General features: G+C 34.2%; 4 protein-coding genes across 10 annotated transcripts; 3 read left to right on the top strand and 1 right to left on the bottom strand.

Annotated features, from left to right (window-relative positions):
* Positions 1-438: 438 nt before the first annotated feature.
* LOC123213489 (probable protein S-acyltransferase 22) lies at positions 439-6765 on the top strand. 4 transcript variants are annotated; one of them, XM_044632927.1, is made up of 10 exons: positions 439-614; positions 795-1032; positions 1132-1245; positions 2497-2901; positions 3122-3190; positions 3275-3346; positions 3948-4076; positions 4280-4360; positions 4683-4871; positions 5396-6765. In XM_044632927.1, exons 2-10 carry the CDS (start codon positions 991-993, stop codon positions 6191-6193), a joined length of 1899 nt encoding a protein of 632 aa, XP_044488862.1. In that variant the 5' UTR covers positions 439-614; positions 795-990; the 3' UTR covers positions 6194-6765. The 4 variants fall into 4 exon arrangements, with proteins under 4 accessions (XP_044488862.1, XP_044488861.1, XP_044488863.1 ...); XM_044632926.1 differs by having other exon boundaries at positions 800-1032; XM_044632928.1 differs by having other exon boundaries at positions 830-1032.
* A 256-nt stretch (positions 6766-7021) lies between these two features.
* On the bottom strand, positions 7022-8311 carry LOC123213490. Its single transcript, XM_044632931.1, has one exon. The coding sequence runs from the start codon at positions 8126-8128 to the stop codon at positions 7136-7138; it is 993 nt and encodes a 330-aa protein (XP_044488866.1). The 5' UTR covers positions 8129-8311; the 3' UTR covers positions 7022-7135.
* A 2027-nt stretch (positions 8312-10338) lies between these two features.
* LOC123212954 lies at positions 10339-12763 on the top strand. The gene is made up of 3 exons (XM_044632213.1): positions 10339-10452; positions 10887-11019; positions 11109-12763. The coding sequence occupies exon 3, from the start codon at positions 11220-11222 to the stop codon at positions 12255-12257; it is 1038 nt and encodes a 345-aa protein (XP_044488148.1). The 5' UTR covers positions 10339-10452; positions 10887-11019; positions 11109-11219; the 3' UTR covers positions 12258-12763.
* A 1739-nt stretch (positions 12764-14502) lies between these two features.
* LOC123213261 (protein UXT homolog) lies at positions 14503-18042 on the top strand. Of its 4 annotated transcripts, none has more exons than XM_044632653.1 (7): positions 14503-14659; positions 15137-15235; positions 15904-15933; positions 16306-16407; positions 16610-16717; positions 17069-17123; positions 17848-18042. In XM_044632653.1, the coding sequence occupies exons 2-7, from the start codon at positions 15144-15146 to the stop codon at positions 17914-17916; spliced, it is 456 nt and encodes a 151-aa protein (XP_044488588.1). In that variant the 5' UTR covers positions 14503-14659; positions 15137-15143; the 3' UTR covers positions 17917-18042. The 4 variants fall into 4 exon arrangements, with proteins under 4 accessions (XP_044488588.1, XP_044488592.1, XP_044488590.1 ...); XM_044632657.1 differs by having other exon boundaries at positions 14511-14659; positions 15134-15235; XM_044632655.1 differs by having other exon boundaries at positions 14512-14650; positions 15134-15235.
* The last annotated feature ends 1617 nt before the right edge of the window (positions 18043-19659 follow it).

Raw genomic sequence — 19659 nt, forward strand, 5'->3', positions numbered from 1 at the left:
AGAAAAGTGGGGTTCCCTCCGTTTGTTCGTCACTGTTCCATTTCTTTCCATAAAAGCATAGTATTCTATTACTGTAAAACAAGATCCACCTTGGGTGGGTCATCTTCTCTCATAATTATTATTATTATTCTTATTTCTCTCTTATCCCCAACATAATCTGCCATTAAAATAAAGCAAAAGGTGTTTAAAAAAAGGGTTATGTTGCTTGTTTTTGTTATTGATAATTTAACCTTATATTATTAATATTGTTATTAAATGTTAAAGGAAAATTAATGTATTTCATTGAATGTGCATCAGTTGTCAGCATTTAAGAAGGGTTTAAAGAAGGCTGGTTGTGTCAAAAGGCAATTGGAAAAGTGAGAGGAAAGAACTGTGTTGGGTAGATTGGCCTGTGACTGTGAGGTGTGATTTGCCCCAGAAAAAAGGTTACGCTAGAAACAAGAAAATAAAAAAAAGCGAAAGCAGAAGTGGGTTGCGAGGTAATTATAGGCATGAAAAGAAAAATAAAAATAGTCTTCTCTCTCTGACAGTCACAACAAACCACAGATCCTTGCTCAAGTAAAAAGCCGGAAAAGAAAACAGAGAAAAACACAAAACCAGATTATGAGTACACTGTACACATTTCTCTTCATTTTTTATTTTTATTTTTATTTCCTAATATCTCATCCTTCTCAGGATTTGATTTAGTGAAACAGACAAAGCTTTCCTCACTGTCCCATTTCTCTTATTTTCTTTGTTTAATTTTATCTCTCATTTTATTTTTATTTTTATTTTTTTCTCTTTTCTTTGAATAGGATAGACCCGTGAAAAAAATGGTCTTTTTTTGAAGGATTATGCTTGTTTGGTAGCATAGTGAAATGAGTGATCTTCATTCTTTGCCGGAAAATGAGGGGAAGTAAAAGAACAGACGAGGGAAATTAAACAAACAAGTTTCAGTGTTCTCTGGCATTTTCTTGTTCTGGGTTGCAAGGTGCAACCTGTAAGAAAAAAATGAGGAAAAATGGGTGGCAACTTCCTTACCACCCTCTTCAGGTAACTTGTTTTTGCTGTCATTTTTTTGTTTCTTCTTAGTCCTAAGCATTTTTATTAATTAAAGGTTGGATTTTGATGGGTTATTCTGTATCTGTGAAGGTGGTGGCTGTTGCCGTATTTCTGGCTTTGGGGTTTGCTTTCTATGTTTTCTTTGCCCCTTTTGTTGGGAGGAGGATTTTTCAGCTTATTATGATGGGAATCTACACTCCTATTGTAAGTCATTTCCTTTTTTTTTTTTTCATATGCTTAATCTTTTAGAGGGTTGAAGAACTGAGATCTGTGCTTTCTCTGCATGTTTGTTTTAAACTACATGTGTTTGGTTTTAGGTTTGTGGTATGTTTTTAATTTTTCTTGGGCTGCTTTCGCTTTCCGGCCTATGTTTGTCATTTGGCAATTTTATCGATAGATCCTCTAGAGCATGCCATCAACCTGTCGATTTAGCCGATAAGGTAACTGGGGTGCTTGTCTGTTTGCTATTGAACCTTTTGTAAGGCTCTGATTGTATACTATTTGAATTTCAAATTGGATCCTTTCATTGATCTGGATTTTGTCACTAGTTTGCGCCAAAGCATGCCTTTTTCTTTTCCTCTGATTGTGAAATCCTACTTTTATGCCCTTTGGTGTTGGGAAGCTCGGTTTCTCTGAAAGTTGTTTCTGTAATTGTAACTGAATTTATTCTGTAATAGAAAAACAATCTAGTTCTTCCCATTAAGATTAACATAAGCCTTCACTGCAGAATTTTATTCGTGGACCAGTACTTAATTTGTGGCTAACTAAATTTATTGTTTGACTGTTTCTTTCCTTCTTTCATGTTCTTGGCAATCCAAATTAATTATGTTTACTTAAGTTTTGTTGCTCTTGTGCATGTTTAGAATGAATAAATTAGTAAAGTATGTAATCTCTATGGGTAAACCTTGAATATTTATATCTTTCTTTTCATTGAGAGTCTTTTGGTATCATATTGCATCAAATTTAGCGTCTAAAAATTATCCATTATTGTTGCAACTATTGAAGTTCACAATTGTTGAAGTTTCTTAAGAGATCTGTGGTTGGTGAGAGAAGAAGCTCCTTGATAGATGACTTCAAATATCAGTCCCTGTTTTTTTCAACTGCCATATTTATGGTACAATCTTATGTAAATAGTTATTCTGCAACTTGGTGTAATCTATTTACATTTTTTTTTTTTTTACAGAGGACATTCAATCACTTTTTTAGGTTGTATATTGTAAAAAAGTAGTAGGCTTTTGTTTCCACTGCGTTTGAAGTTCTTCAGTTCTTGATTACTAAGTTATGAACTGTATTTGTGGATATCCTAGTATATATTACTGCATGGTTCACAAGTCACAATGTATTTGATATTTTGATAAGTTAGTTATATGCGTGCAATTTTCTTTGTATTCAGCTTTATTAGTTGAATGACCTTTCCTGCTATGAAATTTTACTGATCATCTCTTTTCTATTTAGATTGCTTGTGTCTTCGGTCTATATATTTGGTGTGCAGCTGCTGATCCCGCTGATCCAGGAGTTTTTAAGTCCAAAAAATATCTCAAAATTCCAGAAAGTGTAAAGGCTGCCCGACTAAAGGATTCTAAACTGGGTGGTGAATCTACTTCATCTATAAATGATGCAAATGCTGCTGCAGTTGGGGGAAAACCTCTGGAGAAGGATGAAATGGGTGCAGATGTAACTTCGAAAGACCTCAATTCAGAAATTGAGAAAATAAATAAATCTGCAGATTGTTCATCTTCTCTCTTATATGCTCTAACGCCTTGTGCTTTTATCTGCAACTGCTCCGGTTCAAGTGGTGAATCTTCTGAGCAGCAAATCAGTGAAGATGGCATGTATTATTGCAGCTTATGTGAAGTTGAGGTATGTGAAAACAGTTAAAATGGATTGCAATTTACACCTTGTCAAGCGGTTCTTATTTTCATTTTGTATTCATTTTGAAATTTAAAGGCATATTCTGCAGAAGTCAGGCATGCTAAGGACTTGTTTTTGTTATCAATTTATGCAGGATAGGGTTACTACTTTACATAAGAACATTCTTACATGATGTAGCTTATTTAATCATCGTTACTGTCATTCACAGGTATTCAAGTACAGCAAGCATTGCAGAGTTTGTGACAAATGTGTTGACCGTTTTGATCATCACTGCAGGGTATTGAGGATTTTTTTTCTTTCGTGGATTTATTTATTTTCCTTGATCATATTGTAGTTTGCTAATTGTCTTTGATTTTTGCAGTGGCTTAACAATTGTATTGGCAAAAGAAATTATCGACAGTTTTTCACCCTAATGGTTTCTGCTCTTGTCTTGGTAAGAACAAGTCTCTATCTTTTGCTTGCTTCACTTCAAATCTTCCATAGTAAAACCATTTGTCGACTGGTCATTGCCTCTGATAATTCTCTATAAAAATCCTCCTTGGTCTGATCCATTACATCCTGTTCTTGTGTCACTTAAATACATCATTTTTTGGAAAAAAATGAGTTTCCCATGACCATGTTTAGACAGGGTTTTGAGAAGGTTTTAGCGCCTGATAATTTGTAATGTTCACATTGTCTTTTCAACATTATGAACTTAATTCATAATGTTCACTGAAGTCTTTTTGAAATTCACATGGTCTTTTAATTATCTCCTCGGCAAAATCATATTATCCCTTGTACTTGATTTTGTATAAATTTTGGGTAACCATTGTTTCTGTTACTCTTAAATTGGTGCCTTCCCAACCAAATGCCATATTCTTTATCCTTTCCTGGTATTGGATAGTTTCCTGAATCCTAATTGCTGCTATTGTCCTGCAAGCGACATGCCAGAACCTGAAGATAAAGCAGTGTAAGCCTTTAATTTTAGTCATCTTCATTTTAATTGATTATTGACAGGTATACCTGGTTTGTCCTACTTGGGCTTGAGATTGCAGCTTATTCTACAATGGTCGACTGGAATCCTGGTATTAATCTGCTGTTTTCTTGAGCGCAAGCGCTTCTCTGTGGATATCTCGACCAAGTTAGGAAGCAGTTTTTCTTTAGCTCCCTTTGTTATTGTGGTGGTGAGTTTTCTCCTACAATGGATCTTGTTATTAAAACAAATTCCGTGGGCCTTGGGTGTTCTTCAAGCTTACATATATTCAGCAGCTTTTTGTTTTCAAACTGAGCAATAACATCCATAAAACTGATGCATCCATTTTCAGTTGAGTGCGCTACTTTAATTGCTTATGCTAAATTTACTAAATCAAATAGTGCATTGTTACAGGCGGTATGCACGATTTTGGCAATGATTGCTACATTACCGCTTGCTCAACTATTCTTCTTTCATATCCTACTGATAAAAAAGGTAATGTTTCTCATTGTTCTATCCTTGGTTAGTAAATCATGTTTCTATCTCAGTACTTGAGTCGATAAAGCTATTGTAGTTTCAATGCCCTTGCATATAAATTGCTTCTAATTTGGGTTTCTGCTTTGGGTGCTAGTTTTGTTGTAACGTTTGCTTGCTATATGTAGTGGTTTGTGTGCTTTTTTTTTTAACCGAGGATGGTGATCCCTTTTTTGTAGATTTTTACTTTTTATCCGCTTTAGTGCAGATTTCTTTTTTTTTTTATTTTAGCATGTGGACATGTTAATAAGCTAATAATGTATTCCTTATGCACGTTTCACAGGGAATTAGCACCTATGATTATATAATAGCTCTAAGAGAGCAGGAACAAGAGCAACAAGGAGTTGGAGGCCAGCAGAGTCCCCAAATGTCAATTGCCAGCTCACTAACTGGATTGAGCAGTGCTAGCTCCTTCTCTACATTCCACCGCGGTGCATGGTGTACACCTCCTCGCTTGTTTCTTGAAGATCAGGTAATTTTGATCATATATAAATGCCTGTGAATCTTTACCTACTGGTCTTTACGATTCAATGATAACCTATAAGCTTATTATCAACCAAAGGATCTTTTTCCATGATCATATATTTCTTCCTTATTCTCCTTTCTGTTTTTAATACTTTAAAGTATGATGTAAATAGTGCCATCTTCTTGGTGAAATAATACAAATAGCCTACTCTCTGTGTAGAATCCATAAGTAAAATTTTGACATTCATTCTGTCCCATTTGAATGCATGCATTATTCTGATAGGTGAAGAGAACTGTTTCCAAAATGAGTGAATTGGTAACTTATAAGTGGGTTTCTCAAGAAGCGGGTCCTCAAATGAGCTGATATTTTCACTGTTTTTTTCTTATTTAATCAGTAATGGGAAACTAAATGGCTTACTCAATGGTATTGAAATCAAATTTAAAATTTATCCTTTTTTTATGTGCTTACGTAACTTAAGTGTACAATTCTACAGTTTTATTGATGCAACTGCTATTTCTGTTTTCCTCCAGTTTGATGTTGTACCACCAGAGACTGCATCTGTAAGTTCATTAGGGAAAAAGATGGTGGGAGAAGATCCAACTAAGAAAAAGAACCCAGCGGTGAAGATTAGTCCATGGACATTGGCACGGCTAAATGCAGAGGAGGTTTCGAAGGCCGCTGCAGAGGCAAGAAAGAAGTCCAAAATCCTGCAACCTGTGGTGAGGCGGGAAGCCTCTTTTGGGCTAGAAACAGACAACAGCTTTGGAAGCAGTAGCCGTCGAATGATCCCAAGGCCAGATAATAGAAGGAGAGCCAGTAAGCGGGTGCGCCTCCCAGCTGACCTACCTATGGAACCTCTATCAGTGGTTTCGAGCCTTTCTGCTAAAGCTGTTCAAAACGGTTTCACTGAGGCTTCAACTAATTTAGCCCCACTCCAGCTTGAAGCCAGGAGTGCTTTCCAAACAAGCCGAGCAATGTCAAGCTCAGCTGGTATTGTTGCTTCTTCTCCTGAGAGTAGTTTAGACTCTCCAGATATTCATCCATTCCGGGTCTCCTCATCAGGAGCTGAAGAGTCAAGGCAGCTGACAGGTCTATCTGCTGGTATAATGTCTGCACAGAAGGGATTTCCTCTATCTAGGTCTACTAGTGATGGGTATGAAGCATCTGGTGGGGAAGATAGTGACCGGGTTCCTTCTAGAATCATCCAAAGGTCGACAAACTGGAGTAATCTTCTCTTTAGCACTGAGCATGATGAGAAGATTGATGATAGCATTGTAAAATTGAAAGCACCTTCTTCATCTAGCAACAGTATCAATAGAAAGCTTTGACCCTGGAACCGTTAATGAAGATTGGTTCATTTTAGTTACAAGAAGTTGTAAAATTCAACATTCTTTCATTTGTGGGCTAAAGTATGTCAAGGACTCGATAATCATCTGCTGCATTGCCCAATTGAATTAGAAGCTTTGGAGATTGGTTTTATTAAGCTGAAGACATGACAAGGGCTGTGAAAGAAAAGCACTGAGAGACACTACTTTTCTTCCAGTACTTGCTTTTATGCTTTTGTGGCTGACAGAGAAGGCAACTTTGCTGCTATGTTGCTTATAATACTCGATTGCACTCCCATTTTGGGTTGTTAAAAATGCGTCCTTCGTATTCTTGGATAGCTTCTCAATGAGCTTACTGTTCCTTTCGAATTTCTGAAAGAGAAAAAACTGACCCTTGTTGCTATATATTGTGTGACTTTATCCCTCCTGCTGTGTGCTACTTTTTGCCTTGTTGCCTTTCACTTTCTGTAACCCATCATAGTCTAGATAGAAGATTTGACACATTGAGTTTCTGTGATGCCTGTTATTTTCTGCTGCTATTGAGATTTGAATGAATGTGAAGATAAGTTGCAGAAGCATATATCCAGTGATGCCATTAAACTATCTTACCAATTCCAGTTCCCTAATGAGATAGCTGTAACTATCATAGGGCTTCACTCAGGAAGAAGATTTATAATGGTTGACACAGTTTCTGAATCTGGAAGATTTCTTGCAGAAAGATTCAACAATTATCATAAAGAATCAAACAGATGCTGCTTTATGCAGCCCCGTTTCAATTAACTTTGAAAAATTCGTAAGTTTCCTGGTCAGCCGGTATATGGCATTGAATCATTGACATGAAAAGATCACATCTCACATTTTTAGATATTCACATACATTAATTTCATAGTACACAACAGCCATACCAATTACAAACAAGGAGTTATTATTACAAGGCAGGAAAACCTAGTATCCATTATAAACAGCAGAAACAAGATGAGGTACTTTCCCATTATCGAAAGGCAAACTCACATACTCCTCGGCAAATTCCTCTGCAATCTCCATTGCAAGTTCTCCATGTATTGCTTTGCAATACATATACAACAACGTATTCGCCGCAATGTTGTAAAGGAACAACAACATCAACAAAGTTGAAGCAATCACAATTTGTAGCACAAATGCCCAACTCCACCCTTTACTGATGCCCCCAAAACGAGTGCCTAAATCCGAGCTGCTCCAAATTAAAATCCCAACCAGAAATGCGAAACATGAACTCTGCGATAAAGCCACAAAGCTGTATCCTTTGACCAAATATTTACTTCTCTTCAATGCCTTAAACCCCCAACTCGATTCCACCACCACTACTACAGCTACCAAAACCCAATTCACTTGCAAATAAACCAAAATCAACAATAAAAATATGATGAGGAGTAAAATACACCCCACAAAGAAGGGAGAGGAGTAGGAGTACTCACACTGAAAACCAACAAAATTAACGAACTTGACGACCAAAAACACCACAATCACAAAAAAGGCAATAATCCCAGACATGATTATTTGACAAAGAAGAATGGTAGCAAGAAGAGGGAAAAAGGAAACCACAATGGATTTAATAGCAGACATAAATTTAACGGGTCTACCATAGAAGCCATGGAAGACACTGTAGGTGATAGAACCAACAGCGCAGAGTGATAAAACAAAGGTAAAACCCAAGTACAAGAGAGTAAGGAGAAGACTTTGTTTGTCAAACGTGGAATGGTAAATAGCGTGGCTAAGAAGAGTTCTTGAGTTGTGTGTGGTGAAGTGAAGGAGTTGTTGGAGGGTAGGGAAAACGACGATAGAGAAAGATAAGGGGAGAAGAAAGAGGACTGAGAGCGCCAGGAAGTGACGTGAGTGTGCTTTGATTATGCGTTTTGATTCGGAAAGGATGGTGCAGAGACTGAGATGTGGCGTTGGCATGGTGGATCAGTCTCAGAGATACAAACACTTTAGAGAAGGATGATGTTGATGAGGATGATGAAAAGAAAGAAATAAGAGTGAAGAAGGCTGATTGTTTGTAGTTTAGCTACAAACAGAGCATGGCGTCCAGAGAGATCGATTGACTTGCTTGCTTGGCTCGTTCTTATTTGTTTTAATGAGGAAACTTCCTTCAGGTTTAAAAGGTAAAGAGACAAAATTAATAAATTATAATTTCATATTTATATTCCATGAAAGAAAAAATAAAATACGAAAGTTACTTGCCCAAGGGCCAAGAAAGAAGATCATATTTCTTGGCATATTTTCAATTAATTTGTGCACAGATCCAGCAAAAGAATCTGTCCCAGACGCTTTCTTGTTACGTTATTTCACGGACAAAAGCAAACTAACTACAACCAAGAAACAAAGGCAGACAGTGGTGTCCCATAGCTTTTGCTTGTTGCTGCGTTGGTTGTCTTAGAGGCAGTGGTGGATCATGAAGCTGAGGGTCTGGTGTTTGTAGTCTGTTTGTTTCTTGCGTTGCTCTTCACTGGCTTCGGTTGTTTGGCTGGGTTGATTTTTTCCCAAGGGTTTCTTGTGTAGCTCTGTATATAGTGTTTTTGCTACCATCTTATTTTCTATCTTGCAATTGTGGAGGTAGTAGGACAAGATGAGTCTAATTTATTTTACCGTTTTGGCTTTTCTATTAAATTACACATTTACATAAAAATAAAAAGAAACAAAAGCAGGCAAGAAAATGTATTTGTGAGACATTACAAGGTAACAATCCTAATAATCATGAAGAAGAGGTACGAATACAAATAAATATAAATACAAAGACAAACTCATCTCATTATACTCACTAGGTCAAACGTCTATTTCCCACCTAAGTTTTACTTTATTTTTAAAAACATATCTTTAAGATTTCAAAAATCTAAAAACTTACTCGTTTTTTAACTTTTGTTAAATTTTTAGCTAAATTTAAAGGTAAAATCATTATTTTATCTATAAACTCTAAAACCTTAAAAATTTATATTATTTTCTCTCTTTAGTATTAAAAACTAACAATTTATCCTCTAATTTAATTATTTTCTAATTTTAAAAACTGATTCACCCCCCCCCCCCCCCCCAAGTTTAGGGCTTCAACCACTTATATTTTTCCCATTTAACCGTCCCTAACCTCTTGAAAATTTTTATTTAAACCCAAGGTTTAGCTCAACTTCCAGATTGCCTCGATGAACTTCTCGCACCGTCTCCAGCATCCAAGGTTGAGCCGTTATGACATCCTTTTCATCTTCTTCCCATTTCTCTCTAGTCCAGAACAAAATCTGATAGAAATTGCGACATCCTTCTCGTAGATGTAGAAGATTAAAAAATGAAGAATGTTGAAATAGCAAAATCCGACTGAAATAATAGATTCACTAGGGAGGATGAGAGCAGAGTAGACTAAAGAATAGACCAAGGAGGATTCACAACTTCATTCTCCCTCCCATTGGCGCAAATTCCACCGAAATCAAGTTAAATCTCTCGCTTGATTTTGGCCAAATTTTGCACCAGACCAAATAGATATGGAAAGAAGATGAAGGAGATGCCACAGTGGCTTGGTCTAGGATGTCGGAGACAAAAGGAAAAGGTCGTCGATGGCAATTTGGAAGCTGACCTAAACCCTAAGTTTAATTAAAATTTTTCAAAAAGCTAGGGGGCGATTGTGAATGTGAAACATATGAGAGGCTGAAACCTAGACTTTGGGTTGGGGGGGGGGGGGGGGAAGGAAAGCCAATTTTTAAACTTGGAAAATAATTAAGTTAGAAGGAAAATTATTAGTTTTCAAAACTAAGGAGGAAAAATAATATAAACTTTTAGAGTTTTTAAATTTATAGGTAAAATAACGATTTTACCTTTAAATTTAACTGAAAATTTAACAAAAGTTTAATGATAAATAAATATTTTAGTTTTTAAATCCTAAAGATGCATTTTTTTAAATGACCTAAAACTTGGGTGGGAAATAGTCATTTAGTCTATTCCATAATACTAAATTAAATATCTAGATAATATGTTATTATATAATTATGTATTATTTTATTTTTAATTCAAACCCAACAAACTCTGCTAATTTAACACCGAATATTAGAAATATTCTTAGGTTAAACTTATATAGTTAATATATTGTGATCAAATCAATTTAGTTTTAGACACATCTTTGGTAATTCGTATGAACTTGCTTTGTTATGTGCAATATTTTTGGAAAATTATAAGCATAAGGGTGGAGATCCAATCTTTACCCAGATTTTCTATTGCATCGCCAGTCATCCAAACGACAGATTCAGGTATGCATTTCTAGTACTCTACCAACTTTATTAACCGTTGACTCACCTATTTACTGAATTTATTGTATTTTACTATCAAAGTTTTATCATTGAAAAAGAAATTGCGAAAATAATTAGAAAGTCCGGAAAAAATTATACGACAAATGGAAGTGGCAACCAGGAGAGGCAGAAAAGAGTTAAGAATGGATTTGATAGCGGAAGTAAACTTGACTGATCTACCGTGGTGCGTAGAATCCTTTGAAGACTCTGTCGGTGATGGAAGATGGAGCACAGAGTGTTTAAAAAGAAAAAGGCTGTGCAAACGAGTGCGAGAATACTGTGGATCAATTGGGCTTACGTCCTACAGTTTGACCGAACATAATATAAATTTTAAAACGGATTTATTAAATATAATATATTGAATATTGATAAATAATAAATTTTCCCCTTTGCAGTGTAAAGATTTTTTAATTCGAACGCGGTAAATGCCACCGCCATTCCTCCGAAGACCTAAAGCATACGTTTAGCATAAACCCATTTCTTCCAAAGTTTTGTCTGCTGCCACCGTTTCAATTTCGCGACGCTCAGGTTTTTTTTTTGAAAAAATTTTTTTTACATTACCAGATCTATTTGCGTTTGTTTTAAAGCTCATTATGATTCCCATTCTTTATTACCAGTTACAGGGGATCTGATGAGCAGATTGCAGCTCTGTGTAATTTATAGACGTCTTGATAAAAACTGAGGTCTTTGCGTGTGCTTCCCCTTGGATTAGATTGCATTACTTAGAAATGGAGGGATCTGAAGATACCCATTTGCATGTTCTTGAGTTAGAATCATCTAACCATGGTAACAATGTCAGCAATCACCAATTTCATGCCACAAGTGCTTTAGAGATCTTGAGAGAATCTGTTAGGATTCTCCGGTATAATTGTTCGGCTTTTATGCTTATTGCTGCGATGTTAATTTGCCCAGTATCAGTGCTTATTTTATCAAAAGTGTTAGTTGATCCAAGCATTGTGAAGAAACTTGCTGTTAGGCTCTTGTTGGTTGCAAAGGCTAGTGGTGTTCAAGTAAGGCCTTTTATCAAACAGTTGATTCATAAAATCTCTGAAATGGTTGTGTCCTCCACAATGTGCAGTCCTATGTTTATTACACTGGCCTTGTTGTCCAAAGTTGGTGTTGCTTATTCTGTAGATTGTACTTATTCAAAGAAAGAGGTTGACTTTTGTAAGTTTTTTGGTGTAATTTGCAAAATTTGGAGGCGGCCTGTGAAAACATATTTGTGGGTGTGTATGGTGATTTTTGGTTGTCTCACAACATTCTTTGTGCTTCTTGTTGCTGTGTGTAGTTCACTTTCTGTCGTTGGGTTTACATCTGATTTAATTGGGTGTGTGGCTCTAATTGTGGGGTTGGTGTTTTCAGTAGTTTTTGCAATTGCTATTATCATCTGTAATACTGGAATTGTTGTCTCTGTGTTGGAGAATGTGTCAGGGGCACAGGCATTGCTAAAGTCAGGGTATTTGATTAAGGGCCAAACTCAGGTGGGTCTAGTGATATTTTTAGGATCAACAATTGGGATGGCATTTATTGAGTGGTTATTTGAGCATAGGGTCATCACTTTGAGCTATGGAGATGGATCTTCGAGGTTATGGGAAGGGCCTCTTTTGGTGATAATGTATTCATTTGTGGTGCTTATCGATTCCATGATGAATGCAATTTTCTACTTCAGTTGCAAATTTTATAGTACAGAAGCCTCTATTGCTGAATGTCAGTCAATTTTAAATATTGAAGCCATTTCAGATGGACCAACTGGTAACAAATATTGACATCTTGCAGTTTGGCTTGTTGTCCATGGAACTTTCTTCTCAGCTAAAATATGGAGATGGGAAATTTGATGAAGAAATGCTGACTTCTTGGTTGGTCATGATTCATTTTGATGAGGAGTTGTGTCTAATACATTGGTAGAGCTCAGAATACAAGATTTTGTGGCAGGTGATATGCTTGTTACTTTCAACTCCATTGTAGATACCTCGTTTAATGGCTCAAGTTGGTTTTTCATCTGTCTGCAAGTGGACAATAAGAAAAGGCATATGGAGTTGAATGTTGAATAATTCCAAAATTAAGGGAAAATGCAGGATTTCTCGATGGAAAATTTCTGGAAATTTTTGTTTGTTTTTCTAGTGGTTGGTCATTGTAGTTTCTATTAGCTTCCTGTGAAAGATTCATACCCCGGTACTAGTTTCAGATTAATAGAGTTATTTCCATTTGTTACAACTTTATTTGTTAGCTTGCTATTGTTTAATGAAATAAAAACGTAGTAAAAATTTTAGCACTGGATTATTATTGGTATTAGGAATGATCAGTGAACTTCTAAACTGATTTGGAATGATTGTGTGAATATGCATTGATGAATTGGTTATTGCAACTGTAATTCGTTTCTCAAAATGTTGAACATATGAATCATGAATTTCTTTGTCATGCATTAGAGAAAAAAGAGCGTGTGAATAGGCTTTTGTATTTTTGTTTGAGCAGACCTGTCCTAGTTTATATGTGGATAGGTATTTTGGTTTTTGTAAGTTTTGTCTCTTGAATTTTTTCTTTGTGGGAGCTTAGATAGAGCTTCAAGATATGATTCTTTTGGATTTGTTTCTTGTCTACTCTTAATTTTGTGTGGTGTTTTGTGGTCTTATCCGAGTCTTTCACTAGCCTTTTCTTTTTTTAAAAGTTAATTTGAGTATACATTTTCTTTGAGCGTTTTTTTTTTTTTGGTCTCATTTGCTTTTTGTTTATATAATTCGTTCTTACCCAAAAAAGGGGAGTGTGTGAATGCCACCAACTATTGGAAAAATGATATTCGACTGAAATTATCCATTACTTCATATCCTAGATTTTTCTAAATTTGTTGAAAGCATTGTGATTGTGTGTGTTGCTTTAAAGTATTAAAGAGTGCTGCATTATAGTATTATAGTTGCCATTGGTATTCATTCAGGAGTAGCCTTTTTTCTGCAGATTCCAATGCTTTAATGCTTTTCTTTATCCAAATGTTATGCGGTACAATTGCACTGTAAAAACTTCAGTGCAATATATGCAGAACAGCGCAAGATTAAGATCTGCATGTAGACATTTGTCATTGGAACCTTCATTTTTTTTTTTTTTAAGTTTAATATGAAATATTTTCCTTCATTGATCAATGTCGGTCCAGGGTTTGTGTCAACTGTTAATTGTAGCTGAGCGGATTTGCTGAAATCTGTAGGACATGCCATCTTCATTGTTAATTGAAATTAAGACACCCATGTTCAACTGGATGGTCATGCCTCAGGTCTACTTTGCCAATAAATCTTAAGGGGAAATCCAGATATTTGTAGGACATGCCATCTCTTCGTCTGGATTTCCAAACGAAATTTGACGATCCATGGCTGGAGAGGAAAGGGAGAGAGATTGGGAGGGAGAGATAAGGTGAGAGGGTTGACGGCCGATCATCACCAGAGAGAAGAAGAAAAAACTTAGGGGTAATTGTCACTTTTCAAAAACTGGATGAGAGAAAATTGTGAGATTTTTAAACTTGAGAAGAAAAATATGATATAATTTGAATTTTTTAAAATTTTTAGTAAATGACGGTTATATTTATAACTTTAATTAAAATTTTTAACAAAAAATAGTTCATAAATAAATGTTTGAGCTTTTGAAAATTGAAGAATAGTACTTTGAGATTTTACTATACATTAGGTGGGAACAAGTCTTTTGGCCAATTAATAAAAATATAGAAAGGAGCTTAAACAGCTTTGAAAAAATATTTCAGGGAAAAAAGAAATATTCTTGGCAAGTTTGAGTTTGCCGGTGTTTCAATCTTTCCAATCTCTTATGAATAATTTTTTATCAGCGAACCTCATCCAAGTTTGTTAGACATGTAAATCCCGCGGTGCAAAGATTAGATCTATAATAATTGTATTGGATAAATCAAGGTAATTTTATTAATTTACTGTATAATAAAATGAAAATAGGGGTGTTTATGTTGTGTCCTTGTACCGCAGTTTCTGTGCTACATCACACGCTGCATACCGAATATCTGTAAACCTGCAGGATGTCTCTGTGAATACTATAAAATAGTGTCCTTTTTCGATAGTTAAATAATTAAATGAGGGAAATGAAATATTGCGGCTTCCATTTTAATTTTCGAGCGCACGAAAGAACTGTTTTGGGGTTAACAAGAGCGTCACTGGTAAGAAAGGTGAAGTAACTTAACTTTTAATCCTTCACTGAATTTTCAGCTAAACAAAGAGATAGCAGACTATTGAATATCACGTAGGCAAATGCAATGACTATGGGGATGCTTTTTGAAGTTTGTTTTTTTTATTTTTTTTTATTTTTATAGCTCGCTCATTGTTGTCTTGACATGCCCTGTTAATATTTGATGAAATGCCTAAATGAAACGTTTTGTTTACTGAACCCCTGAATAGGCTGTTATAGTTTTTGGAAACAACTAGAATTACTAAGAAAGATAGATTTTGTATACTTCATTACTGTATTTGAAAGCAAATTAGAATGTACTGGTTAATGAATGTACTGCTTGCTCTTTGCATTTGACATGAGCATAACTTGCTCTGAAACCTGTTTTAATTTCATGTTGTATTACATTTGTATCTCAATCTTCGAATTCTTGATGTGGGCTTAAACCTGACTTGATAGTTGATATTTGCTTTAGCAGGACTAAAATGGATAGCTATCGCCAGGAGAAAGTACAGAAATTTGAGGATTTTGTTGATTGTCGATTGAAACCTGACCTTGTTCGTGCTATTGGTGAACGGTATATTTTCCTTTATAGGCCTGTTTAATTTTAGTCTTTCCACTGGATTTAAATGTTTAGAATGTCTTATTAAAATTGTTGCTAGTTGAAGATATTAATGTAGGCTTCTTTTTGCTCAAGTCCTTTTCTGGCGTTTGTATTTAAAACTAGTTGTGTTCTTTGGTGAAATGAATACAAATGAGAGTGTTAATAGTGGTCTGTTTGTAGGTTTATCATAAGGTATAACTAGATGCTGTCATATTGATCTATAATATGCTCTTTTTGTTGGATATTGCTGATTAAATGAGTTACTGTCGTTACTAATCCTCTGTATGATTACCCCTTATCCTCTAGTGATCCTGTGCTAGCAATTAGGAGGGACTTTGTATTTGAAGAAAAATAGTTGGACTTTAGGTTCCTCTTGATATCATGAAGTAAATTTATTATTACAAATTTATTGTATCATTTAGACTTTCTTTGAGAAGTTATGTTAAAATTCATAATCTTTTGTGAACCACAATCATTGAAGCAGCTGCAAAGTATTTGCATATCTATTTGAAAATATGTGCAAAGTGCTTTATCATTTTCTGGAGTTGAAACTTAAAAGTAGTAAATGTTGTTACATTTTAAGCAATGTGATATACTAATGCATTGTCTTGTTTTTATTTTTTTTTTGGGTTACTTTTCAGGGACAAATTATTTGAACAACAAAAGATTTTGTATCCTTTTTCTTCCTACATGTTTGTTCACTGATATAGATTGGTTCTCATTCCTTCTAACCGACTCCATGGATCACTCCAGAGATTCTTTTTTTATTCTTTTCTGTCATTGTCTTTTCAGAGTAATTAGTTGTTTTAAGGTTTATTATGGATCTTGGAGAAGAAAAAAAAAACCTTTAGTAACTTAACTTTTAATAATGGCTCACAAAGCCTTTTTAATTGTCTTTCTTTTGTTAAGCAACCTAAGATACATAGTTCTAAGGACAGGACTGGGACAATCATTTTCAATGATTTTCCCTTTACTTTTCGGGGAACTTACAATTTGCTGTTCCTTCTTTTCATCTGCTTTCTCTTGACAGTTTGTTTGTATAGCTCAGATTTGCGAAAGAACATAGAAAATTTAGAGAGAAATAGTGTAACAAGTCTTAGGACATTTGTGAATCTTGGCTCCGAAGTGTACATGCAAGCTGATGTGTAAGTTTTTTGTATCTTATATTTTCTGGTTCTTTATGCTGATATTTTCACTGTTACTGATGTGAGGATAAATGGTTGGCAATGTCAGATATCTTCTATTTAATTTTCTCCCCATTTGGAGTTAACTTGTCTTCTACCTTTTTCATTTTCTTCTTTCTCTTTGTTGGGGTGGGGGTGATTGAAAATATTTCCATGTTTGCAGGCCAGATACTCAGCGTATATTTGTGGATATTGGACTTGGATTCCATGTGGAATTCACCTGGTCTGAAGCTCTAAATTACATATCAGAGAGGGAAGGGAAATTATCCAGGTACTAGACTTTTTTTGTTTAATTATACATACCCTATTTTTCCCTGGTGAATGAATCATGACTAAAAAATAACAAAATGATGACATGGTCGTGGAGCAAAATAACAAATGAAACTGACAATAATACCCTCATGGTCTTGGAATTGCTTCTTGAATTTCAATTATATCAAATCTTTATGGTAGCTACTGTTTTTGGTCATCACAATTCATTTGCAGAAATGATACACTGATACTTAATTAGATATCATGATAAATTTGTGTGTCTCATCTGTCTTGACATGTAGTTGTTTTTTTTTTCTTCGTTGATTAACTTCATTCAAACTTAATGCATTACTGAATTGCACCTGTGCAGGCAAATAGAGGAGTATACTAAACTAATTGCATCAATTAAAGCCCAGATCAAACTGGTATGTTTACTTGTAATTGTGGTACTTTTCTTTTCCTGCTTCATTCGTTTGGTCTTTATGACATATGGAGTTGCAGTGCTGCTTATGCCTGGTCACATATTTTAGTTGTACAATTTTGATAAATAACTAAAACATGTTGTGGTTTGATCCAAGAATGATAATCTACAAGGCAAGACTGGGTTAGATCTAACTGCAAATGGAAGGTTTGAATTTGAATTTTGAGTTCAGTCTATGAAAAATATAAAGGCAAAATTTTTACTTAAGATTCTTTATTATGAACATTATTAATGACATCCCTTTACTACTCGCAATCGAGTTATAAAAAATTGTATATAATTTATTTTGAAAAGCAATTAGTTATGGAAAATTTTTGGGTCTAAGGCTGGAAAGATATAGGAGAATATTTGAAGATATAAGTGGGGAAGATGTTGCATCTTTGTGGATTAAGTTTTTGTTCTATTTGTCTGTCTATCACTTTGGAGTATCAAGAAGGTTATTTCTTCTGTATTTAACACAATTGGGAAGCTTCGATACCTAGGTAGGAAAAGGTTTTAGTGTGGGTTTTTGTTCTGGGAATTTTGCAGTTTATAAACTGATAGTTGTAGTTTTTTTTTTTTTTGGTCTCTCTATCATTCATATTTGTAAACTTTGTTGTTTTTATTATAGTTAGTTTGTCTTCTTCAATTGGTTTAATTCTGATAATTATCTTAATAATGGGGTTCAGGTTTATGAAGGTATTCGTGAGTTACTCGAACTGCCAGCTGAGAGAAGTGTACAAGAGCCTGTATTTTAGGATATGTGGACTTGAAATGTATATTTAAGTTATTTTACTGGTCTTTATCATCTGCACTTTAAGATGATGAAAAGCATGGAACCAAAACTTTAAACTTAATGGGAAGGATTAATCTTATTCAAGCTATCCCTTTCTGGGTTTTTTAAGTTTTTATTTTTATAATCAAGAATTTTGTTTGTATTTATTAGATATAACAATGATTGGGCTTACCATGGTTATATCCTGACTTCATTATGTACCAGAATGATATACATATTTATGGAAAACAAATGAAGTGAGTTGTTGAGATATCAATTTGGTAAGCATTATTATTTATTTAAAATCTGTGAAGAGAAGATTGATGTTACGCAAAGTAAAGGAGGCATTTATCCTGATTCCACCTGAAGTGGATTCTAATTTGAAGGCAACAACAAAAGAAATGATTCCTTTATGGAAAAGTCATCTCACGCCCCTCACGCTTCTTCACTCATTCATCAGTCCATATGTCTCATCCATTCCATCACCCATAGGGATGACTGCAGCGTCCAATCCATTCCAACCGTTGGATTAACGCCTGATGGGACGTTGATTGTGATGTTATTGTGTAACGAGCTTTATACTAGAGTAGAGTTTAGAGCTTTACCGACACAAGGAATCTCGCAGCCCAACCTCACCTTGATAATTGTACGCGGAAAAAACGCATTTAATCTCCTGAGTAATATTATATTTATATATATTTTTTTAATATACTAAAACAGATAATTATGTAATTAAATACTATTATTTAATTATTTAATAATATTATATATTTAAATATTTAAAATAAATATACTTAATTTTATTATTTATTATTTGTTTAATAAAAAACTTTATATGCTCTTACAACTTAAATAAACATCTATTTTAATTAATTATTTATAAAAATAAATTCAAATCAAATCAAATTAACTTAATTAAAGTAAATGAACCCCTATTTTGAAAACTTACTATGACAGAGATCTTTAATTGAATATTTTCTCTTTTCTAATAATTCTTTTTTCCTTTTAACAATTCTTTATTTTCTCTTTTTCAATGACTTGTTGCCTTCTTTATTGTCACTTCTCACTATTTAAATGAGCACGAACTCAAGCTCATCATTTCATATTCAAATTGAATTTCAATTAATCTTTATTTGGGTTTGTTTTATTTTTTTTTCAAACTCAATAAAATTATATATATATATTTTAAGTATATAAAAATACATATATAAATGATATATCATTATATAATTGAGTAATTTTAAATTAAAAATAAAATAAAATCTAATTATATAATAATATATTTGTATATTTTTTTTTCATATATTTAAAATTTATGTATATAATATTATTTTTTAAAATTATAATTATACCATATTGACGCGGATCCAATCACCAAGTTAAATAGATTAATCGATTTGCAAATTGACCATGTGATCAGGCTGATCCCCGAATCTACAACTATTGATGGAAACATATAATAAAGCAGTAAAATTAACTTTGTCCTATATAAATGAGTCAACTTACATAGGATTGCACTGCGACATGTTATATCTTTGTCACTCATTCAATAATTATGTTACAATAATTAAACAGATACGTAATAAAATTAGATTTCGGCTGACATGACTTTAATCCCATATTTCATGAATTTGACACATCAATGTATGTATGTGTTTTACATCCCTAGCTGCAGATTTTGAGAACAAAACAATGAAGAATACTGTTTGTTAATGTACAATTTAGT

Source organism: Mangifera indica, chromosome 4, assembly GCF_011075055.1.
Source record: "Mangifera indica cultivar Alphonso chromosome 4, CATAS_Mindica_2.1, whole genome shotgun sequence".
Taxonomy (NCBI): Eukaryota; Viridiplantae; Streptophyta; class Magnoliopsida; order Sapindales; family Anacardiaceae; genus Mangifera; species Mangifera indica.